This window comes from Peromyscus maniculatus, chromosome 15 (assembly GCF_049852395.1).
Source record: "Peromyscus maniculatus bairdii isolate BWxNUB_F1_BW_parent chromosome 15, HU_Pman_BW_mat_3.1, whole genome shotgun sequence".
Taxonomy (NCBI): domain Eukaryota; kingdom Metazoa; phylum Chordata; class Mammalia; order Rodentia; family Cricetidae; genus Peromyscus; species Peromyscus maniculatus.
In genome coordinates, this window is record NC_134866.1 from 27191457 (window position 1) to 27219058 (window position 27602).

The 27602-nt window shown below is 42.0% G+C and overlaps 1 protein-coding gene and 1 long non-coding RNA gene across 2 annotated transcripts; one reads left to right on the top strand and one right to left on the bottom strand.

Annotated features, from left to right (window-relative positions):
• Positions 1–3302: 3302 nt before the first annotated feature.
• On the bottom strand, positions 3303–4684 carry LOC121822716 (uncharacterized). Its single transcript, XR_006063894.2, has 2 exons — positions 4544–4684; positions 3303–3976 (listed from the first exon to the last, which is right to left on the bottom strand). It is a non-coding gene; the product is annotated as an uncharacterized LOC121822716 (long non-coding RNA).
• Positions 4685–4709: 25 nt separating this feature from the next.
• Sub1 (SUB1 regulator of transcription) lies at positions 4710–19670 on the top strand. The gene is made up of 5 exons (XM_006976114.4): positions 4710–4831; positions 7051–7123; positions 10053–10175; positions 16850–16958; positions 19338–19670. Exons 2-5 carry the CDS (start codon positions 7052–7054, stop codon positions 19415–19417), a joined length of 384 nt encoding a protein of 127 aa, XP_006976176.1. The 5' UTR covers positions 4710–4831; position 7051; the 3' UTR covers positions 19418–19670.
• The last annotated feature ends 7932 nt before the right edge of the window (positions 19671–27602 follow it).

Consider the following 27602-nt stretch of genomic DNA (forward strand, 5'->3'; position numbering starts at 1 on the left):
TTTAATGGCCCAGAGCCCACCACCTTTGACTCCAGGGCTCTACCGCCACATGCTCACACACTGGTGTGGGGAGGGTACGGATCAGACAGCTGTGGTAGAGACGGGTCCTGCTGGATGCAGTCAGCGAGAGCAGCCTGACCGTCACTGTGGCCAGGGTCTGGGCCAGGTGTTTCCGGGGGCTTAGCCTCTTATTCAAGCGCTGGAATAAAAACGAACACAGATGGCAAAGTAGCAAGGAAACTGCCTTCAAACATGAAGTGACAGGACGGCTCAGAGAGAAATACCCTGTCAAGAGTGACAGCAGGTCACGTGAGTGAGAACATTCGTTCTTGTTTGCAGCTTTCTTTTAGGGGGTTCAAGGAAGTCTTCCTTTTATGGGGTTCAAAGGAAGGCGAAGTGTGGTTACTAGGCATAATTTAGGGGGTTTTCTATTTTTGATTGACAGTTTTCAAATTGTATAACCTGTTCTCTACTGAGCATGTCTCTTCCTGGAATGTATCTGATTTTAATTACATGCATGCTCAATTATGAATATGTATGAGATGGTAAGTAGAGGATTCTCTCTAAAAGTTCACTTAGAGGACACTTTTCCTTATTGTGCATGAACTCAAAACCAGTTCAGATCTGATCAGCTCCCCTACCTTTATATCCACACACGATAGGAGCATAACTAAAATAGAATATGCACAAGTCTGATAGTTGTTAAGAGAAAGAAAAACTTATTTCATTGTTCAGAGTAGAGTGTGCATGCAAAATGATGTATGTGGTAGCCTTTTTAATTTAAAGATTTATTATTTGTGTTGGTGTGTTTCACCCATGTGTATGTGTACCACATGCATTCAGTGCCCATGGAGGCCAAAAGATGGTGTCAGATCCCCTGAAACCAGAGTTCCAAATGTTTGTAGTCTTCATACGAGTGCTGGGAATTGAATCTGGGTCCTGCGGAAGAGCAGTCAGTGCTCTTAACTGCTGAGTGGTCTCTCCAGCCCACAGGTGGGCATCAAAGTTGCCAGGTTAATGGAGATATGCATGTACATAGGGCATGTAAGTAAGAGACGTAGGCTGTCAGTGGCATTATTATGAGTGTGTGAATATTCCAAGCCAAGTGGAGTGAGTCCCAGGGTGCTAAGCTATTCCTTATGCTTACTCACCCCATAAAGAGTTCTTTTCTGAGACCTCCACTCATTCGAAACAAGAATCTCAATTTATGCCACAGGAAAAGAATTTCAGGACACATGAGTATGAAACAAACTTATATTAATAAAAGGTGGACCTGGAGAGATGGTTCAGGAGTTAGGAGTGTTTTCTATTCTTGCAGAGGACCCAAGTTCAGTTCCCGAACCCATGTTGGGCAGCTCACGACTCAAAACTACCCGTGATTCTGTCTCCAAGGACTCTGATACCTCTGGCCTCCACAGCCACCTACATTCATGTGCACACACAGTCCTACCCACCCATGCACACGGTGAAAAATAAAATAAATCTCAAAAAAAAGAAAAGGTTTTAGGAGCTGGAGAGATGGCCCAGTGGTTAAGAGCACTGACTGCTCTTCCAGAAGACTCAGGTTTGATTGCCAGCACCCACATGGTGGCTCTCAGTTGTTGGTAATTCCAGTTCCAGGGAAATCCAGTGCTCTCTTCTGACCTGGAGTGCTTTTTAAACTCATGGCAGTCCTCCTGCTTCAACTTCCTATGTGATGGGATTATACACATATACCACTGTACTTTGAAATTTTAAGTGTGCTAACATTAGTTATATGCATGATTTAGATGGATTTTGAAGTTGTATTTTTTTTAAGATTTATTTTTATTTTATGTACATTCGTGTTTTTCCTGCATGTATGTCTGTGAAGGTGCCAGCCAGATCCCCTAGAATTGGAGCAGTTGTGAGCTGCCATGTGGGTGCTGAAATTGAACCTGGGTCCTCTGGAAGAGCAGCTAGTGCTCTTAACCACTGAGCCATCTCTCCAGCCCCAAAGTTACATTTTTCAAAGGATTTAGGATATTAAGGGCTGGAGAGATGGTTCAGAGGTTACTGGCATGTACTGCTTTGGCAAAAGAGCAGAGTTTAATTTTCAGTACCCACAATGGATGGCTACAACCACCTGTAACTCCAGGTCCAAGAGAGCTCTACACCTCTGACCTCTTCAGGCACCTTCAATGCCAATGTTGATTTATGTGTGTTGTGTATGTGTGGGTCTAGACGTGTGTGCAGGTATGCTCACTGTGTGCATGTGTAAGACTGGGGGACTGATTTTGGATGTCTTCCTCTACTGCTATTCATCCTATTTTTTGAGACAGGGTCTTTTGGTGAATGTGGAGCTCTCATTCATCCTGTCTGGTTGTCCATGACATAGGGACTCTCCTATCTACTCCCCACATTGTCCTCCAGTGCTAGTGTTTGAGATGAGAGCTGCCATGGCCAGCTTGTAGATGCTGGGGACCCCAAGCTTCTCATGCATATACAGCAAGCTCTTACCCACGGAGCCCTAGCCTTGACAGTGTTAATGCTTATTATGACTAAATGCTTCACAAAATATATTTTAGAGAATCTATTTGAATTTTTGTTTGCATTTTTTATAAGTCAACAGTTCTGAAGATTCAGAAATGGATGCTTGTACAAGACTATGACTCAGTTTCCTCTCACTCTGCCTCTACTTCCTTAACATATACCACCCCCACAGCTCCCCTTAGAGTATAGCATTTTTTTTTTTTTGTTTTTTTTGTTTTTTGAGACAGGGTTTCTCTGTGTAGCTTTGCGCCTTTCCTGCAACTCCCTCTGTAGAGGTTCCAGGCTGGCCTCGAACTCAGAAATCTGCCTGCCTCTTCCTCCCCAGTGCTGGGATTCAAGGCATGCGCCACCACCACCCAGCCAGTATAGCATTCTTCTTCCATGAGGGTGGAGTGGGTGGGGGTCACCGGACTGGGGTAACCCCCTATGTAGAAGATTCCAGTGCTTTCTCAGGTTTTTATCTACTACCCCTACCTTGCCTTCTCTGGTACCTCTGCCACAGGGCTTCTCTCCTGGAGTTCTTCTTCTCCCTCCTTTGCTCTTCTGTCCCTCTCTTACCCTTTGACATTCCTTCCCCTTTGCCCCACATTCTAAATCTTAAACATGTTAAGAATTAGATTTATCACCCCCCACACACCCCTTAGTGTTCAGCTGTGTTAGTTGCTGTAAAATTTTAGCTTGAAGAAAGGTGATTTAGCTGAGATCAGGCTGGCCTTGAGTGGCCCATCTTAGTCTCTACTATTGCTCTAACTATAGCCTCTGTGCCAGATTACAATTCAGTTTTTAACAGATTTATGCATTTGAATGTTTATTGAAGTAGACCTGTGCACTGTAAAAAGCACAAACTGCAAGTGAAATTTTATATCTGCATATTCCTGTGTAACCACAGTCCACACCGAGGTATCTTCAGCACCAGGCAGATCCCTCCATATTGTCCACAGTGATCTTCTCCAGGGCAACCTAGAGGTACACTGGCCTGTGCTTAGAGCTTCCTGGACAAGTCCTCCCTTGTTTCATTTTTTTTTGACAGTGTTGCTCTAGCTGGGCACTGCACTCAGTAGGGGAGGACTGGACACTTCCTTACCCTTAGTAGGTAGCGGTGTGAGTCAGTACAGGGTTTGCATCACTTATTAACTTTTGTGGCTCTGTAACACGGAGACAATGGCCATGTCAACTTTGCAGTGTTACGATGATCAAGATCTGTAAAATGCTTCATGTAAACCTTTGTGATACACAGCTCTGTATGCAGGGCTGGCTCCAGTAGGCAAGCATCAAACACCCATCTTAAACAGTCTGCTTGTGGACTAGATTTCTTCTGTTGGACGCTGCATTCGTGTGTAGACAACTTTAAAGGGGTGAAGATTCAGTATGGCTCCCAGTGTCTGTCTATAGTTCTTAGCTCCTGTTATTCTAGGCGGGCGGTGCGTCGGAACATTAAGTCCATGGTAACCTGTGGAGGAGAAAGCTGCGGAGAGAAAGGGATGCAGGACGCGGAGAGAAAGGGATGCAGGACGCGGAGAGAAAGGGATGCAGGACGGGGCCAGGGTCAGATATAGTCTCCAAGGACACACCCCGACCTTCTCCAGCGAGGCTCTGCTTTACTCTCGGCCACCTCGTCATAATGCCATCATCATATTATGACTATATGAGGGCATTAATTCACTGATCAGAGCCCTCAGGATCCAATCTCTCCTGAAAAGGCCATCAGCTGACAGCCCAGGTCCCCAGCACATGAGCCCGCAGAGGGCATTTGATATTCGAAGCCCTACTTTGCACCCCCAGAACTTCATTTTAGGAATAAGAGTTGCGCGGCTTAGGAGAGCTGCAAGATTTCCTGGACCTTCTGGAATTAAATACTGCGCCTCTGGCTGGTTTCCTCTGATTTTGGCAGCCCGAGTCACACATTAAAGGTGGAACCGGAAGATTTGTGGGCAAATGGGTCAGCACGTTGCTTTGTCAGGATAGCTCCTTCATTTCAGGACAGCATTTACTTAGCAAGCGCCAGGCCCCGTCATTCGTGTTCCGTTTGTACCTCACTCTCTTTCGGGTCAGGACCAGTCTCTACGGCATCTCACCACCGCGGCGCCATCTCCCATTTTTTTTTTTTTAAGGAGCATCCATTTCGGGCTCCGCGGCGGTCCCTTTAAGGCCCTGGAAAGGGCCGGCTCGGCGGTTGGGCGGAAAGGCCACGCCCCCGTCACGTGTCCTTGGTGCCATTGGGCGGGGCCAGAGCTTCTAAGTCGCCGTCACTTCCGGCTCCCTGTCAGTCCGGAGCGAGCGAGCGAGCGAGAGGGCGGCTGTTGGACGGCAGGAGCGGAGCGTGAGTGCGCGGGACCCCCTCTCTCTCGAGGCTGCGGCCCGGCCGCCCCCCAGTGTCCCCCGGCCAGGCCGCCGCGGACCCTCCGCTCCCCTCGGCCGCGAGAGATGGCAGCCGTGGCGGGCCTCCGCTCTCGCCCGCGCCCCCGCGCCCCGGGCCTCGCGAGGCGGCCGCGCCGGGAGCCGACCCGGGGCGGTGGGCGCGGGCGGGCGAGCGGGCGGGCGGGGAGCCGCGAGGGGTGGCCGCGCGCGCGCTGGCGCGCGTGCCCAGGACAATGTGGCGGGGCTCCGGGCGGAGGCGCGGGCGATCCGTCTTGAGGCTGCGCTCGCCGACCCCCTCCCTCCCTCCACCCCCGACCCGACCCGACCCGACCCGGACCACCGGCTCGGGAAGGGAGGGCCCCGGGGACGGTGGCCCCGCCGGGCCTCGGGGAGGGGGGCGCGCCTCCGGCGAACATGGGCCGGGCTCCCGGGCGAGGATAAAAATGGCGCTGGCGCCAGGCCCTCCTCACCCGCGCGTTCTCGGCGCCCCACGCCCCCTTCCCCAGACCGGTTGGAGCCCCAGCCCCTCGCCGCGGGGCCTGGAGGAGCTTCCGGGCCGCGACCCCCTCCCCCGCCCCGCAACTCCCCAGGCGCCCCGCGCCTTCCCACCCTCCAGGGCCCTGCGCGCTGCGATGTTGTTTCTGCTCCTCCCCCACGCAAGTCACCCCTTTAAGTTACCATTTGCTCGAATCACGAAGCACCCCCCCCACCCTGATCCCTCCCTCCCCCCAAAAAGAAAAAGCAACCTAAGAAAGCCTCATTAAAGTTACAAGTCAAAGTATAAAGAAAGGACTGGCTTTAGTTACCCTGACATTGTGTTCTTATTGGGTAGATTTAGGTTAGATAATGACGTGGTTCTTTGAAATCATTTCAGTTCCCTAGACAGCTTTTCGTGATGGAAGATAGGTAAGGCCGGCAGTTTACAGATGGAAAATGGTTTCTGTTCAGGTTAATTCTCTTTTCAAAACAGGTTTTTTTTGGCCAGTTGCGTGAACAGCTAGCATGGGAAACTAAACTAACTTGATTTGGGCGACTGAGTTGTGAAATGGAGCAGCAGTAAGAGGAAAATGGATGAACCTGGTTACTGAGCCCTGCTGTTTACTCTTAATGGACTGACCAGTTGTGTTCAGTATGGTCGTGCTGGCTTGATTTGAGCGTTTTGGAGTTAATGGTCAGGGTTTGGATAGCCCACTTTTGCCTTGGCCTTATGTTCTGGAACATTGAATGCCAGTTTGGTCTAGAGAGCTGGGTTATAATTTTTTTGACGTGGGAGGGGGAATCAGAAGTCTTTTTGTGTTGTGTTTATTAGGTCTTTTAGGCCATATAGAAACTAATAGTCTTGAGATGGAGAGAGAAAAAGATACTTTGGTAATTAGCTTCTGCCACCTGGAATAAAAATCTTGAAAAGGAGTTAGGACATGCCTTAGGATTCCTTGAAATTTGGGTTAGATTTAAGATAGTCTGCCCTTTGTTTTCTGGTTGGGCACCAAGTAAACATCAAGTGCTGGGCTGTGTCTCTCTGGTGAGTTTTGCTCTGCACATAAAGCCCTCAGATTTTACTTATTTACCAAAGTAGAAAAATGAGTGCAAAATACTGTGAACTGTGTTTAACATTGTGAACTCTGATTATTACCTGTTATTTTGATAGTGTGGCCACAAAGTGAAAATTAGTGTATACAAATAAGGTAAAAGATGAGTAATAATGGCAAGATTAATTAGGTATCACACTTTCATAGACAAGCTGTTTGTCTTACGTTGGAGCTACATTAGGTCTGATCCTAGCGTGAGTGGAATTACTTATGTACATTGCTTTTGACTTGAAAGTAATTGTTCTCAGCTGCTTTCTTACAGTCTACCCATAAACTTTATAACCCCTCTAACATCAGTTCTTAAAAAGACTCATTGACTTTGAGAAAGAGGTGAAGGAATGTGCACATGGCTTTTCTTTGTCCTAACTGGGCTCTGAGTATTTGGCTGTGCTTGTTATTTGCAATTTACACATGTGGCCAGTGTAATGTACCACAAAATGGCAGAATGAGCCATGGAACTTCTTGGGTGTTTTTTTTTTTTTTTTTTTTTTTTTTGTTGTTGTTTGCTTGTTTGATTTTTGACTGGGAGAGAGCTAAGATGAAGGTAATAAAGTACCTTGTAAATTATTCATGTAATGTATTTTTCTTTCAGAATGCCTAAATCAAAGGAACTTGTTTCTTCAAGCTCTTCAGGCAGTGATTCTGACAGCGAGGTTGAAAAAAAGGTAACTTTTTACTGTCCCAGATTTGTAGTGCATTAATTCCTCTATAATGCTGGCATTCAGTTTTGAAGTGAAAGGCGTATTGGTCTTTTTAGATAGGATTTGACTACCTCCAACCACCTCAGGTTTCCCTGAGGGCTGGGATTGTGCTACCAATGCTGGGTTCAGAACGTAAGAGGATCTGCCAGGGTATTTTTGTAAGGGTAGATGACAGATGGACTGCTTGAGTGGAGTAGGAACTTCTAAACGCATGTGCAGGCATTAAGTCAGACGTAAGAGGTTGTCTTTGTGCTGTACTTGGGGTTCAGTCTGGGGTCCCAGTGCATCCCAAGCAAGTGCTCACAGCTGAGCTATATCCCTAGCTCTGGGTTTACTTTTTATTTGCGACAGGGTCTCAATAAGTTGCCTGGGCTGACCTTGGACTCTTGTCTGCATGCCTTAGCCTCCTGAGTAGCTGTGAGCATAGGCCCAGCTCAGACTAAACAAATACTCTATTGAGCACCTTTAGTAACCTAAAGCCACAGAAATTCTTCTTTAGACTCTGGAGCACTCGATTCTAATTAGGCCGAAGACACTACTTACCATTATTTAGAAATCTGTGTCATTCAAAAACCTGCTTAGTCTAGGCTGCTGAGGTGGCTCAGTGGGTAAAGGCTCTTGCCACCAAACTGACAGCCTGAGTTTGGTCCCCGTTTTTCCTCATGGTAGGAGAGGAGACCAACTAGACCAAGTTTGCCCTCTGACCTCATGCACCACATACAAGCATCACAAGTGCCACACACACAAAATAATAGTAATAAATCAGACTCCTAAAAGTCTGCCTAATCTGTAGGTAGTAAGTCCCTAGTGGGGTGCATGACTGAAGTTTGGGATGAAGACACTAATTTTGATGGCTTTCTCAGTCATTGCTGCCCCCCCCCCCATCTTAGTTTTGGTACATTTTAAGTTTGAAAGTTACTTGCTTCTAGTAAATAGAGTCATCCAGCACAGCCAGCACAAAATGCCCCATTTTGTCAGAAAAAGCTTTCTCTGTGGTAGGTGACAGCTGCTTTGTCAACTTCATTCCACTTAATTGATCACATCAGTGAAGTGTGACGGAGCAACCCCACTTGTGGTCAAGACTTCCTTCCACACAGCTGTATCTTGATAGAAACTCATCTCTGAATAAACATTCATATCCTAGAAATTGAACAAATGGCATTCACCCTTCTTTGTTTAGTTGTTTGTGGAATAGGTAATTAGCAGACCTACGGTTTGCAGAGGTTTAAAGCAGCAAGCGGGGCTAGTGATGTGCAGTTGGTAGGTGCTGGCCTAGCACTCAGAAGCGCTGTGGAGGTGGAAGCAGGAGGATCTGAAGTTCAAGGTCACCCGGGATACAGGGGCCCTGTTCTATGAATTTTTTTTTAAGCAGCAGCTCCCCCTTTTTTCCTTCTTTCCTTCATTTTTTTTTTTAATTTTTTAAAGTTTTTTTTTCTTCCCCTCTCCTTTGCACTGTCTAACAAAGGGGAGCTCTTTATAGAGAAATTTGGGAAAGCTGGAGCCTATTCATGTAAAGATAGACTATATATCATTTAATTTGAAATTAGGAGGCTTCAAACACCATACCTAGCTGTACTTGAAGAAATCTTTGTAAAATTTGTATCAGTGTAACATCTAAGTATGTTTATATAACTAATTTATATTGAAGTTATTTGCTGGGCATGTACCAGTCCACAGAATTGCCTTTTGCTTGCTGAGCTGATTTTTGTAGTTTGTTTCATCTAGTACTGTTAATCCTGTAAGCATTTACATTAAATGCACCTATGTTTTTCATTTGATAGCTTATTTATGTGTATTCTTAACCTAGCTTTATCAAATTTAATAAAATAAGTTTAGTAACATTAACATAGTAGTTTGTATTTATTCCCTAAGAAGGAGCATGTCTGCCCTCTACTGTTTGGGCTGGGAGCTTATGTGGGTTTTTTTTTTTAAACTGTTAGCTCATTCTATAAATGAGGATATATAAAAGGCTGTTTCTAAAATATTAGGTTGAGTGCTATTCTTAACATATCACTGTCTATTTTCAGTGTTCTTTGTGTTGAAGTTTTTGAGTTGCTGATTTTCTGTACCTGGCATAAAATATCATCTTCCTTTCCTAAGCATATATCGTGCCCCACCCCCAACAGGGTCTCATTATATAGTTCTGGCAGCCTGGAGCTTGCTATGTAGACCAGGCTGGAAGCATACATTCTTGAAAACAGTTCAGATTCTTTTGGAATACACAAGGAGTTAGTAAGTATTCATATGTTAGTCATAGATATGTTGTTTTTGATTGTTTTTTTAGGCAGTCACTGTGTATAGCCTAGGCTCTCCTTGATCTTTAGTTTTTCTACCTCAACCTCAGGGTTACAAGGCATACCACCATACTTTTTTTTTTTTAAGGAAAGCTTTTGGTAAATTTGATTTCCAAAAGTTGATTAAAAAATTTTAGGCCACTTCCCTTCCCACTTCCAAAGAAGTATTGTATGGATTCTGGGCCACAAAATCACTGTAGTAGTGTCTGAAGTATCTTTGGGGACTCTGAGAACAGAGTTTAGAAACAATTATTAGTTATACGTGCAGAGTAGATTCATAGTTGAATTTTTTCATGTACATATTTTTCTTTTTCTTTTTCTTTTTTTTTTTGTTTTGTTTTTTGTTTTTCGAGACAGGGTTTCTCTGTGTAGCTTTGCGCCTTTCCTGGGACTCACTTGGTAGCCCAGGCTGGCCTCAAACTCACAGAGATCCTCCTGCCTCTGCCTCCCGAGTGCTGGGATTAAAGGCGTGCGCCACCACCGCCCGGCTCATATTTTTCTTTTAATGAATCAAGAATTTTTTTTTGGTTCTTTAACTCTTTAAAGATAATGAAGTCTTTTGAGCTTGACATTTGTGTATTCTTGCCTTTTCTTTCAAGTTAAAGAGGAAAAAGCAAGTTGTTCCAGAAAAACCTGTGAAGAAGCAGAAGCCTGGTGAGACTTCTAGAGCTTTGGCATCTTCCAAGCAGAGTAGCAGCAGCAGAGATGATAACATGTTTCAGGTAAAGTTGGATTGCATTCAGTCCAGTGGAAACACCCTTGAGTGATCTGAAGAACACCAGAAATGTCTTGATCTGATAGCACATTATAGGATCTATGTGTTGTGATCCTCTTAACTAATGATGTTTATTTATTTTTATTTTTAAAAAGATTTATTTACTTATTTATGTATTTGAGTACTCTATTGACTTTTTGCCAGAAGAGGGCATCAGATCCCACTATAGATGGTTGTGAGCCACCATGTGGTTGCTGGGAATTGAACTCAGGACCTCTGGAAGAGCAGCCCTCTCTTTAGCCCTGGACTAATGTTTATTAACAAACGAATAGGAAGTCAAGGTAAATTGTTCAATTCTGGGCTATTAGGTAAAGTCTAGAAGTCTTTAGTTTTGCTATATTTAAACAATGCAAATCTAATTGTTAGAGAAATCCAAAAGAAGATTTAGAACTGTACATTTGGGAAGCAGATTTAAGTAGGTAGGTTTGAGTATTTGGCTGGAAAGTATAAATTTGATAGTATTTGAGAGAAATGGCCTAACTTAGGCTTCATAAGAAACAGAAGGCTAGGGATATAGTTTATGTGTAAAGTGCTTGGTAGCATGTTTAGGCCTTGAGTATGAGTGTAAGCTGGAAAAAGGAAAGGTTGAATAGATAAAGTGAGAGATTTGAAAACACAGGAAGAGGCCTAGTTTGGCATCTTGAGTTTATTATGTGTTTTTAGCAACTCAGCATTTGCTTCACTGTTTAAGAATGACTTGTGGGGCTGGAGAGATGGCTCAGAGGTTAAGAGCACTGACTGTTCTTCCAGAGGTCCTGAGTTCAATTCCCAGCAACCACATGGTGGCTCACTACCATCTATAACGAGATCTGGTGCCCTCTTCTGGCCTGCAGTCATACATGCTGTATACACAATAAATAAATAAATCTTTAAAAAAAAAAAAAAAAAAAAAAAGAATGACTTGTGAGATGAGGCATTGTCAACAAATGATGCTGTGAGATTGCTGAGGTAATTAGAGACTTTCATCTGTATTGAGAAGGAAGAGAGAGTGATGGTTACAAAGATGGCACTGAAGAGTGGACCAGAGGACAGACCCCATGATGAAGAGGTAGACCTGATAGGGTCCAGTAGCACCTGGAATTCTTGGCTGGGAACTATTCTTGGTGGAGTCTACATATGCTTGACCAAAAAGCCATACACCAGAGAAAGCGTAAACCAAAGAGAGGAGGTGGATGACAGTGTGTGAGTAGTTTTCAAATGGTCAATGAGAGAAGAGGATGCAAGTTGAGATAAAATGGTGAAAGAAAACTAAAAGTAGTGGAAGCAAGAAATAGACAGAATGTAGAATTAGTTACAGGCTTAAATCCTCTGACTTGTATGTAATTTAGGATCAAAATTTGTTTACTTGATAGAGAACATAGGTGAAGGTATGTGATGAGGAATTTAAAAAATGCTATTATTGCTTTGAGTGGATAATAAATTGGATGCTTACTGTGTTCTGTAATTCATTCAGGCTTTGCCAGGTTCTGGTAAGCCATGTGGAATGTGGTTTGTAACCTCGTGGAATTTAAGGGGACCACAATTACATACACATGCATAGTAAAAATTACAATAAAGCCTGAGAAATAGTGGGCAGATTATTTGAGAGAGTAAGTGTGAGGACTCTCATTAAAAAGAAGTAGCCTTTAAATCTTAAGATGTGAAGGTTCAGCCAGCTGTGCAAAGTGTGTGGACAAAGGAAGCATTTTCAGGAGCAGGAAATTGAGTTAATACCTTAAAGTGGGAAAGAACTGGGGTTGTTTATGAATTGCAGAGCCTTTGTGGTGGAAGCCTGGAAAGTCTAGCTGAGTATCAGGAGTACTTGGTGAAGAGACTGAAGGGCAGATCTTACAGGGCCATTGGAATTTTACTATTAAAAGGCCTGTTAAAAATCTGAAGGGTTTTTTGAGGGGGAGTTGGGGATGGTAGCACTTTTGAGACTATTATAACATCAAACATGGCCTGGGACTCCCTATGTGGAATAGGCTGGATTTGAGTTTTTAGCAATCCTCCTGCCTCCTTCTCAAGTGCTGAGATTATAGACATAGCTACCATGTCCCGCTCATTTCTAGCCTTTTAGCTTGGTTTGATCTTTTACATAGGATCTTGTATTTAGGGTGGCTGTGAACTTGCTATTGTAGCTGAGTGAGGCTTTGAACTTGTGATCATCTTGCCTCTCAATCTCCCAAGGATGGAATCACAAGTGTGTGATACCACAGTTGTCTTGTCTCTCGATTTTTATCTTTCCTATTCTACTCCCCAATTTTATAAAGAAACCAGGACCCACATTTTAAAGATTTTGTTTTGTCAGATTTTTTTTGGAGGGGGGGAAATGGGGTTTATTTTTAAGGGATGATTTTTCTCACTAAGGAAAAAAATCACATTGGTTCTTAAATCCTCATGTGGAAAGGTTCCTGTGAATCCTGTGGCCTAAGGCCAGTCAACAGGTGATCTTTTGAAAATGTGTTATCTAGGAGGAACCATAGTTCTTACTTTCAAATTGGCTTTCAGAGTCCCATTGATTGCACACTACTAAAGGAGACCTGCATTTTTATTAATAATAGTGGCTTGATCATTTGCATTAGGAAGATAGATAAAGGATAGGGTTTTTAAAAGAGAAAGTAGTAAGCCCGTTGTGTTTTGTTTTTATTTATTTAAGTGACTATATATTTTCTATATTTTTCATTTTTATCAAGAAAATACACATACCCACACAGATAAGCAATTAATTATTATATTAAAGATGGCTTCCTAATACTGGGTTGTGTACTAAAATGTCGTTTTGTATGATTATTTTATAATTTGTTTTTCTATTTACCCTGGGTAGACATTTGGCTTTTTTTTTTTTTTTTGAGTCTTGGGCTACTAGGAATAATATTGTGAATAATCTTTTTGTTTTTTGTTTTTTTTTTTTTGAGACAGGGTTTCTCTGAAACAGCCCTAGCTATCCTGGAACTAGCTCTGTAGACCAGGCTGGCCTCAAATTCACAGAGATCTGCCTGCCTCTGCCTCCCAAGTCCTGGGATTAAAGGTGGGCACCACCACTGCCTGGCATGAATATTCTTAGTACAAGTCTTTATGTATACTTTTGGCTGGGAGGCGGAGGTGGGGGCTGGGTAAAAACCATATTTGTTTGCTAAATCATAGATATATGTTTGACTTTATAAGAAACCATTATTTTCAAGTAAGTTGTGTTGGTTTACTCTGTCATTGGCAGTATAATATCCTAGGTGCTCAGCATCTTCGATGTTTTTGGTCTTTACATTTTATTCAATTTAGTTTAAAATGTATGTATTGGGAATTTTAAGTGGTTTTATTTTGTATTGATTTTTGTGTATCTTTGATCATGTTCTTTGGCTATTTTTATGTTTTTTGGGAACAATTTTTTTTTTCCTTTTCTTGTTTTCCTATTTAAAAACAAAACTGATATACTGCGTTGTAAGGCTGTATTTTGGATATAAGCCCTTTGCTGTACCAAGTATAGTGATCTTTTATTTTTAGGCTTAGGAAAAATGTAATACTTGACAAAAACAATGTGGTTTAAAGGAGTCAGGAAACAACCCAGGAGACATAATGAAATGGATTGGATGAACACAGACAGGAGAGAGGCAGGCCTCTGCTGGCCAGAGCCTTTGGCAGGCAACAGGTCTCCGTCTTGGAGCCTTGTTGTCTTTTGTCTTCTGCCCCTTGGTTGTGTAGATTTTAATTCAGTTACACATTAGGGGTAAGATGATTATTGTTGCTGCTAAGTTTTGTTTCCTGTAATAGGCTTGAATTTCTCCAGTTCTACCCATCAGATTATTATTTTTGTTTTAAAATATTTTCTTATTTTTTGGAGTTAAAATTATTACATAGTTTTCCCCTTCCCTTTCCTCCCTCCAACCCTTCTGTTCTCCCCTGCTCTCTTTCAAATTCATGGCCTCTATTTCTTGTTCTTAAATTGTTACAGCACACATACACACACACTCTTTCTCTTTCTTATATACCTAAATATATAAATACAATCTGCTTTGTCTGTGTAATGCTACTTGTTTGTGTATTTTCAGGGCTGGTCATTTGGTATTGGATAATTGGGGTGCTCTTTGGGGAAGACCATTTCTTCCACTCTCAGCATTCCTTGGTTGCTTCTAGTTCTTTGTCTAGGGTTGTGACCTTCTTAGCATTCATGCTTCTGCCTTAGCATGTCTGTTTGTGTCCTTGTTCAGGTCTTGTTGGGGAAGCCACATTGATGAGACTTCATGTGTATAGCATCTCTGACATGTCTAAGAGACACAATCCTACAGAAAACTTCTGTTCCTCTGGATCTTAATTTTTCTGTCTCCTCTTGCACAATGATCCCTGAGCCATAGATGCAGGAATTGTGTTGTAGAAGGATCAATTGAACCCAAGGCCTTTTTGGGGTGAATCTGTACCCGCTACTCATGCTCATCTAGAAGACCAAATTTCCTGTGGCTGAGACTGAATTAATGCATTTTTTTTTTTTTTAGGTATATGGTTAATCTTATTTTCTTTAAGGTAACTTGAGTTCTCTTTAAGGAAAGGCTTTAATTTTTAAGTCCTTTGTATCAATATTTTCCTGTATGATTAATGCCTGTTTTCTTTTTTCGACATCTTGCTTACCTTACAGGTACAACATTTTTGCCAGTATTTTGGTGTAGTTTAAGTTTTCTTGTTGGTTCATACAGAATTCTCTATATAATGTGAGATAAGGGTCAAGATGCCCCTTGTTCAATTCTCTTTGTTAGGTAGACTTTTGTCTTAGTCAGTGTTCTATTACTGTGAAGAGACACCATGACCACAGCAACACTTATAAAGGAAAACATTTACTTGGGCCTGGCTTACAGTTCAGAGCTTTATTTAGTTCATTATCATCATGGCAGGAAGCATGGCTGCGTGCAGGCAGACATGATACTGGAGAGTAGCTGAGTGTTCTACATCTGGATCTGCAGGCAGCAGGAAGAGAGAGACACACTGGGCCTGGCTTGAGCTTCTGAAACCTTAAAGCCCACCCCCAGTGACACACTTCCTCTAACAAGGCCACATGCCCTAATCCTTTCAAATAATGCTACTACTTCTGAGTTTATGGGGACCATTTTCATTTAAACCACAACTGATCTTCCTTTGAATACCTTGGATCTTTTCCAAATAACTTTGGTGAGTTTTTAAATGTGTTTCTATTTCTGGGCTGCATTCTTACCTCTTCACCTATGTCTATCTGCTTTAGTACCAAATTGTTCTTACATTTACTGAATCTGGAAAGTGAGGACACTCAAAACACAGTTTGTGTGAAGCCAACATTCTTTCTTTCTTTCTTTTTTTTTTTTTTTTTTTGGTTTTTCGAGACAGGGTTTCTTTGTGTAGCTTTGTGCCTTTCCTGGAACTCACTTGGTAGCCCAGGCTGGCCTCGAACTCACAGAGATTCGCCTGGCTCTGCCTCCCGAGTGCTGGGATTAAAAGCGTGCGCCACCACCGCCCGGCTCAACATTTTTTTTTTTTTAAAGACAGCTTTTCACTATGTAGTGCTGGGTGGTCTGGAACTTGCTTTGTGTAAACCAAGCTAATCTTGAACATACAGAGAGCTACCTATTTCTGTCTCCTGAGCCATTTTTCTTTTTGGTTTCTATGAGATTGACTGCACTAGGCTTTAGGCATCTCATTTAAGTTGAATAAAAGAGTATTACTGTAACTCTATGACTGGTTCGTTTCACTCAGCGCAGAGCTCTAACATGTGACAGGGTTTTCTTTATAAAAGCTAAATAGTGTTCCATTACATGTGTAAATCACATTCTGTTTGTGTTTTCATCTTAGGATGAACTTTTGGGTTGCTTCTACTTAGCTGTTGTGAATAGTGCAATTAAAGACATGGATGTGCAAATATCTTTTGGGAGACCTTACTGCCAGTCTTTTGGATGTATGGTTATATACCTCTCAAGTTTCAGTTAATGATAGAACACATATACAGTGAGGGTACTACAGGATTGGTAACATAGTGTGTATGTTGTCTCACTAAGTACATATTGATGTTCACACAGGAGACTCTTCTGAGTATGCATTCCTCAGAGTATACCCAGTCTGTTAAGTTGTACATGAGAGTTATATACCCCAAAGTGGGATATTGGAACTTGTCATGTCTCATATTTTTGTCAAAGGACATCCATTCTATTTACTTTAGCAGTTGTGTTATTTTATTAATAATATTGATAAATTTAAAAGTGAGACTTAAGGGAGATAGCCCAGTAGGTAGAAGTGCTTGTACAAACATGAGTATCTGAGTTTGAATCCTCAGCACCCACATTAGGTACTGGATTTGTTACAGATGCCATATTCCCAGTACTAGGGGGCAGAGACAGGCAGATCCTGAGTTCTCTGTGGCCAGCCAGCTTAGCCTTACCAGTAAGAGACCCTCTCAAGGCAAGGCAGAGAATGAGATACCTGAAGTCATTTTCCTGGATGTCATAGGTCATGTGCATGTTATCCCCTATGTGGAAATTGGAGATTTGCTTTGTTTTCTTATATCTCTTTTAAGCAGCGATTTTCCCTTGGTTACAGTTGATTACTTATATTCAGGATGTAAGTGGCATTATCCTGCAGCAAATTGTGAACAGCTCTCTTTATGAATTTTTTTCTTCCCTCCTTGGCTAGATTGGGAAGATGAGATACGTCAGTGTTCGGGACTTTAAAGGAAAAATTCTAATTGATATTAGAGAATATTGGATGGACTCAGAAGGTGAAATGAAACCAGGGAGAAAAGGTGAGGTTTTATTTCTTCAATTTGATGTTAATGGTGATTGCATACCTACCTTAAATTATTGTAGGGTGTGTATAGGTCAAGAATTGGACTTACTTAGTTAATCCTTTAATAATCAATTTGTAATGAAACCTAGGAAAACAACATCCTAATGTCACTTTAAATTGATTGCTAACTTACTTTAACTTTGTTTTTAATATTATATCAGTTCTGAGGCAGATTAGTTACTACTACTTGGGAAGTTGTAAAATGAGAAACGGAAAAATCCTGGGCTTGGTGTTTCCTTTGGATTTAGCTCCAACAGGTGTTCTTTAGGACAGACTCCTTCAGGTGGGTCCCTGTCCTCTTACCTTTGGTGCTTCCCCAGTCCCAAGCCTCTGAGCATGTAGGAACTCTGTCACCAAGTAGCTAGAAAACAGTTGTTGAACAACTTGTATTGAGTTACATTTTTTTGTGACAGAATATGGGACAGAAGCAGATGAGGGGAGGGTTTATTCTGGCTCAGTTTGAAGGCACGTGGCAGCTGTCATGTGGGGCCAGTCAGGAAGTGGAGAGAAGAGGGGCCTGCTGCTTGGTCTCCCTTTTATCAAGTTTGGGGCCTTAGGTGGGTGGTGCCTTCCACGTTCAGGGTGGGTCTTCCTCCTTCAGTTGAACCTGTCTGCAGACATCCTCCTGGACATACCACATGTGATTCTAGAGTGTCAGGTTGACAGTCAGGATTAACTGTTAATTTGTCAGTCCTGCTCTAGGAGCAACACTCATGAGACCCGTTGGCAAAGGCATGCACACACAGGTAGAGGGAGCGAGTGGGAAGAGGAAGGTAATCAACAGGAGTAGCAAAGGGTTCTACTAAAGAGGGGAGTGGAAGGTGAACATAACCAAAACACATTATATATGTGTACGAAGTGTTATGGTGAATCTGTTTTTGGGTATGGTTATGCTGATAAACTTTTTAAAAAGATTAACCACCACACCAGCTAAATTTGGGTACTTTTGTGCTCTGGGTTGATCTTGGGCTAATAAGGTATGATGCCTCAGTGGGTAAAGGAAGGCACTGCTGCCAGGTCTGATGATCCCTAGCACCCAAGAGGTGGAAGGAGGGAAGGGATACTGCCTACACTGTTGTAAACTCTGTGGACATTAAGTAAATGACAGATTGTTAATAAAAGGAAAGAAAATGCCTCCTCCTCTAGCACTATCCTGCCTGTTGTTAAAAGTGGCACTTATTTCATGCAATTTTGGAGTTTGTTTTAAAAGCTTCCTTTTTTATGTTTGCTGTTTAATTTCTGTCTGAGTTTTCATTCAGGATTTTCCCAGGTGGCTAATGCATGCCAGATTTCATTCTTTCAAAAATTTACTGAAGGAACTCAGTTAGCTCAAAGCCTTTTCTTTTCTTTTTTTTTTTTGGTTTTTTGAGACTGGGTTTCTCTGTGTAGCTTTGCACCTTTCCTGGAACTCGCTTTGGAGACCAGGTTGTCCTCGAACTCATAGAGATCCGCCTGCCTCTGCCTCCCGAGTGCTGGGATTAAAGGCGTGCGCCACCACCGCCTGGCCTGCTCAAAGCCTTTCCTACATGCTGCTCATTATTGTATTCTTTGCAATTTCATGGTCCCTCAGCAGTTTTCTAAAAATATTGTTTGCTTATTTGTTGGATATATTATATGTTAATATGCTAAGGTTTCATATTACTCAGTTTAATATCACCTTTTGATGTGTAAGTCTCAATTACTGATTAAGAAACTGAGCCTAGAAAATGCAGTTAATAAAGGTGAGCCTGGACACTTTGCTTCCTGATAACATGAATCCAGAGTGTACTCAAATCTATATCTGAACTCTGCATTCTACCATGTTTCTTATGAGTCACTCTTTAGGAAGTTTCCCAAAGTGGAATGGGTGCACAGAGTCAAACACCTTGAATTTTGGTGGAAATGTGGAACAAACATTGGAAGTGATAGGATGTAATAATGGCAGTGTCTTATGCCAAATCTGGGTCCTGACTCATAGCCTGTACATATTTGTGGAAAATCTTCAAATTATCATTAGTTCTTATTGGTCAAAACGCATTATGCAGATGCACTATTGGAAGTTAAACTGGATACAAACTTGAACCTGGGATTAACAAATGTAAGAGTTTAATATCTCAATATAGATCTCTCATAAGACCTCAATATTCTAGTATTGTGCCATTCACAATGACAGTTTTGGGGCTGGTGAAGTAGCTTAGTAATAGAGGGTGTATGTGGCATGTTTGAAGCCTGGATTCTGTTCTCAGCACTAAAAAACCCACATAAGTAAAGTGGCACTTTTGATAAAATATTTGGGAATATCAAAATCCCCAAAGCAGCTTGATTTTTCACCTTGTATTTCTTAAACTTTGTTTAGGTATTTCTTTAAACATGGAGCAATGGAGCCAACTGAAGGAACAGATCTCGGACATAGATGATGCAGTAAGAAAGCTGTAAAATCTGAGCCATATCAAACCTGTACTGTTGTAGTTGTTTTAATCTGTCTTTTTACATTGGCTTTTGTTTTCTAAATGTTGTTTTCCAAGCTGTTGTATATTTGGATTGCAGAACATTTTGTAAGGTGAATACTTTTTTTTAATGTGCATTATTAAAATGTTCTGAGTGAAGCTATAAATGTCATCTTTATTAAAGAGAATTGCATTGTGCCCTCTACCTAGTGTAAAATAAAGTCAGATCATTACAATCTTAACTGTTGTAGCCTTTTTTGATCAAAAGACTAGTTACTGTTTAAGGCCAAAAGAACAACCTTTATAGGCACATAATTGATGCGGCCTTTACATTCAGAAGGATTTGTATTGCATTGAGCTTCTTAGAGGATTGCTTTGTGAAGTGCATACTCAGTCTCTTCCTTTCTAACCAAATTTGTTGAATTTTCCTTTCCATAACAATACTTTTCCTTCAGTTTTCCTAATAACTTACTATTTCATGTTCCATTTTTTGCATCACTCTTTACTTGGATATATTACGCTGGTTTGGAAAGTCAAACTGTCATTGTTAGTCTACTGTGTTAAGTCTTAGCAGATAGTCGTGTGGTAATATGGCTTGTATGAGAACTCCAAGCAAGTGTATGTCATTACTCACAGCTCTGTGTAGGTGTTGCTTAGTCTACAGCACATAGTGACTTGATGTCTGATGAGCTCACTTAGTAAACATATTCACACTGGGATGGTGTCTGTAAAGTCAGATGTTAAACTAGGTTAGACTTGAGTAAAATTGTGAAATTTACTGGCCTACTATTCTAATGAATGTGGATTATATGTGGACATGTCACTGAGCTTTACTGTCTTGGTAGGTTATGTGGACAGTTTTAAAGACTTGGCTGTTTTAATCTGGACAAGAGACTTCTAGACTTCATGCAAAAAAGTTTGATGGACACTGTTCATTGGTTTTCATTTTAACCACAATGATAGACAGGCACAGATTTCAGGGCTATTGCTCTAGTGAATAGGACAGTGTTCCTTAGGGAAAAAGTGCCTACAAAGGAACTCACCACACTGAAGGGACCTGGCCTATTATGAGAAAGGGATTTTCTTGAAACTAAATGGTGCACATGACATTTGGTGACAACAGTATGGCAGTGTTGGTAGAACAGTAAGTAACGAGGATGGTTTAAAGACATGTAAATTCTAACTGCCAGTACGCGCTGCCATATCAGAATTGCAGTATGTTATTACCAGGTTTGGTTCCCATTGTCTAAACATTTTATAGAATTGTCAAGGATTTAATTTAAAAATCCATCTGCCTGGCCTCATATGATTAACCTGTCCTCCCACAGATACTCTTTAGGTAACTTTTTAGCGTTGTTAGTTATTGCAAATTGATAAATCTCACTTATTTCTCCTTGATAGGTACCAAAGTGTTAAAGAAATATTGTATATATAACTTACTCATTCTTGAGGGATACTCTCCTTATTTGGAACATAACATGTGCTACATTTAACATAATTAGTTTTGTAAAGTATTATTTTGCCATTTAGAGAAAGGGTAGTTAGAACATAAAACCTCAATTTTAGTGTAGTTTAGATAAAGAGAGAATAATAGGTAAATTTCCTAGGCCATGAATTCAGGAGTGTATTTCAGCCATCTGCTTTGTAGAGATGATGCTGTCATCTGTTTGTTACCTAGGCATTACTAGTTGCTTAGCATAATAAAATCTTCATGCAGAAAGCTTTCTCTGGCATAATTTGTTAGGTTGATAGCTAAATTCATTCACTAATGTTACAGAGTAGGTAGTGTACCAGAGTTCTTGGACTTTTTCTTTATGTGTGTAGAAAAGGAGATTTAGATTAAAAGAGTAGAGGCTAACTCAGACTGAGAGCAAAGGGCCCAGTCTATCTATTCTGTGGTCAGACTCCTATCTCCTCAGTAAGTGTCTTAGTTTCTTTTCTGTTGCTGTGACGAAGAGCCCTGTCAAAAGCAACATGAGGGACAAGGGATCACTGACTCACAGTTTCGGTTACAGACCAATTTTCAAAGAGTCACAATGGCAGGAGCTCCAGACATCTGGACACATTGCATCCACAGTCCAGAAGCTGAGAGCAGTGAATGCATGCTCAGTTCCCTTTCCTTTTCATTTAGTCTTTGGCTTAGCCCATGAACTGGTACAGTCCACAGTGGGCAGGTCTTTCCACCTCAAAGCAATCAATGTAATGCTCCACACATACCTAGAGGCCCATCTTCTATATGATTCTAGATTCTGTTAAGTTGGCAATTAACACTATCATAGTAAGATTTCCCCCAGGAAGAAGACTTGATATTTAAAGCATCTTATTTGTTTTGTAATGCTGAAATAATTAGTATCTGCCCTCAGGTTTTGCCCTTTAATATGTTCAGGAGCAAGGCTTCCAAATGGGTTTTCCTCTTTATCTTTTAGAGTAAAGCAGCCTTTGGCCAATTTCTAGTGCCCTTGGCATTTCATTTAATCAAATCACTGAAAAAGAAAAACTATATTTTGTTTTGCCTCACAAATGCTAAAACCTTGAGAAATACTACCTCATTACCTAGTCAAGATCCTGGGATAACAATCTATTCTGCATAATATCTGAGAGACAGCAACTTAGGGAACATCATGGAGGAAAATGCATCCTGGCCTGGCTACAGAGGGAAGGAGAAGGGACTGAACATTTATGTAAGTGTTCCTGACAGGAATGTTAGCACAGTGCTTGCCATAAAAGCTTGAAAATCTTAAGAACCGTTGAGTTATATTTAGGTATCTCTTCTGAATTCTTTGTGGTTCACTTTTTATGGGAACTAATGTAGTGAAACACTAATTTTTTTTTTTTTAAGAAAGGTGTTTTTCCAGATAAATTGTAGTGTAAAACATGCATATAGTGAGAAGTATGTAATTCTATAATTGTGGAATGCCTGTATGCTTTGTTTGGTACATCTTCCATGGAGGTGTCAATGAACCTAATACTCCACCTGTGAATATTTTAAATGTTGAAATAAAAGCAAGAAATGTACCCTGTGTGTTATCCCATTTTCACACACCTGAAGATGGATGGGTAATTTTATCGGTTGAATGGGTTTCAGTAGCAAATAACCTTTCTGTGTGAATGCTCCACAATCTGTGGTAGCTTTAGAGTATTAAATCTAAAGGCCTGTGGGACTTGGTGTGGGCCTATTCTTAATACCCACTTGATCCAAGTGGGAAAAATGCAGATGCCTAGGTGTACAGAGCATCAGGTTCTTTTCATCCTGCAAGTGCTTTACAGTCTGATGCCTTGTTTTATGTCTTAGTCATTGTTTTATTGCTGTGAAGAAATACCATGACCAAGGCAACTTTTATATAAGAAAGCATTTAAATGAGACTCACTTATAGTTTCAGAGGTTTAGTCCATCTACACGGCAGGGAGCATGGTGGTACACAGCAGACGTGGTGCTGGAAAAGTAGCTGAGAGTTCTATATCCAGATCTGCCAGCAGCAGGAGAAAAGACCTCAAAGCCCACCCCTAGTGACACACTTCCTCCAAGAAGGCCACACCCAATCCTTCTCAAGTAGTGCCACTGCCTGATGACTAAGTTCAAATCTAAACCTGTGGGAACCATTCTCATTCAAACCACCACGGTGTGCTTACATTTTCGTTGATAAAGTCTCATCCTTGTCGAGTTGTACATTCATAGTTACATAGAGAGCTCATTTGCATTTCTGCTGAAGAACTTGCATAGGGCCGGGCTGTGGAGGCGCACGCCTTTAATCCCAGCACTCAGGAGGCAGAGCCAGGCGGATCTCTGTGAGTTCAAGGCCCGCCTGGGCTACCAAGTGAGTTCCAGGAAAGGCGCAAAGCTACACAGAGAAACCCTGTCTCAAAAAAAAAAAAACAAAAAAAACCAAAACAAAACAAAAAAAAACTTGTATAGGGATAAACTCATGGAGAACAACTTCAGACTTTTATGCCACTTTCAACCTAAAACATGGACTTAAATGTCCAGTCAGGAGGAAAAATAAGTAGTACTTGAAATTTCTGTAGTATGGATCAAAGAAGTTAATAGAATAAAAGGGATTTTACAAACATGGAATAAGTTGCATTAGATGATGTACTACATAACAGTCTATTGATGTCCATTTGGGTAAATATCTTGCCACATAGGTCTTTACCTCACCCCTCCTGCTTTACAAAAGTTCCTCAGAGTTCATATTCTCTGGAATTGCTCTTCTACTCATTTTAGTTTTGGATGAAGAGTGACCTAACGCTGCTTGTGGCTCTGAGCTCAGAGTTTGCTGCAGCCTAGGGTATGGGTTATTTTCCTCTAACAGTTAAAAAATTAAGGGGCACAGAAAAAGTTTGAATCAAGAGCAAAGTTTTATTGGTAAGCAGTATAGACCTAAAAGGTCACACCTCCTAATAGTGCCACACTCCCTTTGGGGGCCATTTTCTTTCAAGCCACCCCAGCTAAGAAGTTCCAGGTTTAACCACCCTGTTGAAGATGGATTCAGCATTTGGCTAGGTTTTGTTTTGTTTCCTTATGCTGGGATTAAATATCCCAACAAAAACAAAGGAGAAAGGCATTTCTTTTTTCGGCTTAGAGTTTTAGAGTCCATCATGGGGAAGGGAAGACATGGCAGCAGGTAGAGAAGGCATGGGGGCAGGAGTGGCAATCTGGTTGATCACATTGCATCCAAGGCCACGAAGCAGAGCCAGACCAGCAAGTGGGGCCATACTAAATAATGGTTTAAGTGGGGGGAATGTAGGGTAGAAGAGGGAGTTGAGGGGAAGACAACAACTAAGGATGTTTGAGAAAGCCATTTGCAAGTATTGCTTCCTAAATATACAAGCGTGTATATATATAAGTTTAATTGGAGCTACCCTATACAGGTTGACAAGTCCCATGCCACGTATAGGTATGCCTCCTCTTGAGTTGGTCAGAGGTGTGCCAGAGATGGTCCCCTGCACCTTCCCAATAAAGACACAGGCTATTGTTCTTGGTTGCCCATCAGAACCCAATGGTAAGGCCCCATTGCTGAAGACGCCATATACTGTGGTAGCAGGATGTGGGGAAATCAAGTTTGTATTGACCAGAAAGCTTTTCCCCTGCTGGCCAGCTTCGCAGTGCCAGAAGGAGTAATATAGGCTTGGGGGAGGGGGGGGAGAAAAGTCAACAGTTTCCTGAACTATGAACTGTGGGAACCACACTAGTGACCAGTGTGCCAAGATAATGGCCATGGGTGCAGTAGTGACAGATGTTACAGGGGTAGTCACCTGCTTTCTGACTTGAGTTAAGACCCAGTCCATTGGAGGAAATGGACCTGGTTCTGTAAACCTGGACAAGCACTAATGACTATGAAGTTCCTAGGCCCCAGAAATAGATGTATCACTGCTATTTTGCTAAAGGGTCACAGTAGCTAAGTACTCTCTAAATTTGCTTTTCCATACCCATAAATTAGTGCAGCTCTGTCCCCATCGGAGAAGTTTCTTTGTACAGTGGACTTTGATAAATGCAGAAACTCAAAATTGATCAATACAGAGAGTGTCTGTGGGATGCTTAGCCATAAATGGGACATCCATGTAACAACTCTCTTCCCCCAAGGCTCAGGGATCATCTTGGAAGAGGAGGCAGGTTGTAAAAGCTAGAGGTTAGGGAATACCACTGTGAAACCTCCTTGTGGTCTGGACAGGACCATTGCACTCAGGGACTCAGCAGCTGTGGTTGCCTGCACAAGATGGAGCCAGGCAGCATCCCAGGACAGAATGAGGGAGGGCCTCATTAGCTTTCATCCAGTAGCTGAGGAGCAGTTCATGGTTTCTGGAAGAGGGAGAGTCAGTTTTCTGTTCTTGTTTTTGCTGTTTTGGGGTGTCTGCCACCTAGCTCCCAAATAAATCACACACGGGGGGCTTATTCTTAATTATGAATGCCTGGCCTTAGCTTGGCTTGTTTCTTGTCAGCTTTTCTTAACTTTAAATTATCCCAACTACCTTTTGCCTCTGGGCTTTTCCTGTTCTCTGCTTGCTTGCTGTGTAGCTGGGTGGCTGGCCCCTGGAGTCTTCCTCCTTCTCTGGATACTTCTTTTCTCTCCTCCCAGATTTCTCCTATTTATTCTCTCTGCCTGCCAGTCCTGCCTATCCTTTCTCCTGCCTTGCTATTGGCTGTTCAGTTCTTTAGTAGACCATCAGGTGTTTTAGATAGGCACAGTAACACAGCTTCACAGAGTTAAACAAATGTAACATAAACAAAAGTAACACATCTTAATATAATATAATACAACAGTTTTCTTTAAGAGTATAACTTGACCATGCTCCCATGGATGGCTTGACACCTGCAAGTAATCAGGTCAGCACAAACTGCACTGGGTGGGTTACAAAATACATGAAGACATGAAGTTAGGAGTAGGGTAGCTCTGGGAGGAGTTGGGGTGATGTGATATATACATACAAGTATGAAATAATAAGAACATTAAAAATGAAAAACCTCAAAGCCCTCCCCTGGTGACGTACTTTAGCAAGGCTCCCCTCCTAAAGGCTCCCTACCCTCCTCCATAACACCAGCCGGGACCAATGTTCAAAGGCATGAGCCTATGGGAGACATGTCATTCCAACCACAACAGCTTAATTTCCCAAAAATACACACTGGTAAAAGAATGGTAAGAAAATCCTCAAATCCCCCTTCATCAGACATCCTGTTCAAAGCTTGTCTACTGTCCCAACGGCTTCTAGCAAAAGCTTCCAATCTAGCATCAGGGATCATTGGTTGTGCTTTTTTGATTTGGCAGTTCTTAAGTTTTTCCTTGACTTTTACACCTGTCATTTCTGAAATGTCTTCAAGTGGAGATCACTGGGGCTGATGACAAGTGGGGACGGTGGAGAGTGTTCAATGAGGAAGAAAGACGGGGGCTGGATAATTAGACTGTGAGGTTCGGTGTGGGATGTGGCCGCTGTGGGATACAGAAGAGCGTGGGACAAGGGCGGACATCCGAGAGGAAGGAGAGTATGCCTTGTTATCTTTATCAATGCTGAAACGGAGTCAGCTAGTTTTACGTTCCTCCCCTTTTGTGTTTTCCTGGCGTAACTCCGAAGTGCCACCTGAAACATGCTTTTATACCCCAAGTTTTAAAGTATATCCCGGGGGTCAAGTTTGAAGACTAATCCATTAGAAAATAATTTCAGAAGCCCTAAGGCTTTCTTTGGAGCTCTTAATAACAAAGGATTTTTGTTATCCAAGCATCGGTAATCAGATTCATGTTTAACCTGTGACTCATGGCTGTTGCTTTTGAATATGGAGACATTGCTCATTCTCCAGCCACTGATTATTAGGCAGAGGAGGCTCCTAGAAACACTTGATAATTCAGAACATTTGAGCCTTTACAGTGCTCCTTGAAGTAGAAATCATTTTCATCAGAAAAACACCTTGGAAAGGTTGATGGACATACACATTAAAAATCTAAAATTGCATCCAAGACTGGGTTTACTAATTTGTTCTTGTGGTTATGTATTTATCTTTTGAGACGGGGGTCTCCCTATATTACCCTAGCTGGCCTGGAACTCACTGTGTAGACCAGGTGGAATGAACAGAAATCTCCCTGCCTCTGCCTCTGCCTCTGGAGTGCTGGAATTAAAAGCATGCCGTACCACGCCTGCTTCACTGCCTTTTTTCCTTTTCTTTTTGAACTCGAGCAATAATTGACGGTGTGAGGGAGGTTGAAATGTAAGAATGCTTAGGACTCCTTCCTTTAAGTATTGAAAAGAAGTTCAAGTAGACTCAGGCCTGACTTTTTTTTTTTTTAAATTTTAGAATCACCACTACATTTATATAACCCGTCCCTTACTTTAAAGTGCCCTGTGCAGAGCCTGGTGTACATACATGGGGGCCGAGTCCTCATTTTTTGAGTACCAGGGTGGAGAAGCATAGAGAGTGGCAGATACTGGGAATGTATTTTCTCATTTAACTTTTGTTGTTCTATGAGAAAGGAAGGAGCGAGAGCAGTTTGTATATGAAGACATCGAGGTTTCCAGGGAACAGCTGACGTGGTCCAAATGGCACAAGTGGCCGGGGTGAGATTTGAACTCCATCTCTGTCTCACTCCCAAATCCTAAGCCCGTACTTACATCTTGGCGTAGCGGGCACAGGAGGATGGCAGAATTCTCTGTTCATTGATTTAGCAAGGGCGTTATTGAAGTGACCCTTG

Coding starts and splice junctions, on each gene's coding strand:
- Sub1 (XM_006976114.4), top strand. CDS start 7,052: ATGCCTAAATCAAAGGAACTTGTTTCTTCAAGCTCTTCAGGCAGTGAT. Junction 10,176..16,849: donor GAGATGATAACATGTTTCAG/GTAAAGTTGGAT, acceptor CTCCTTGGCTAG/ATTGGGAAGATGAGATACGT. Junction 16,959..19,337: donor AATGAAACCAGGGAGAAAAG/GTGAGGTTTTAT, acceptor AACTTTGTTTAG/GTATTTCTTTAAACATGGAG.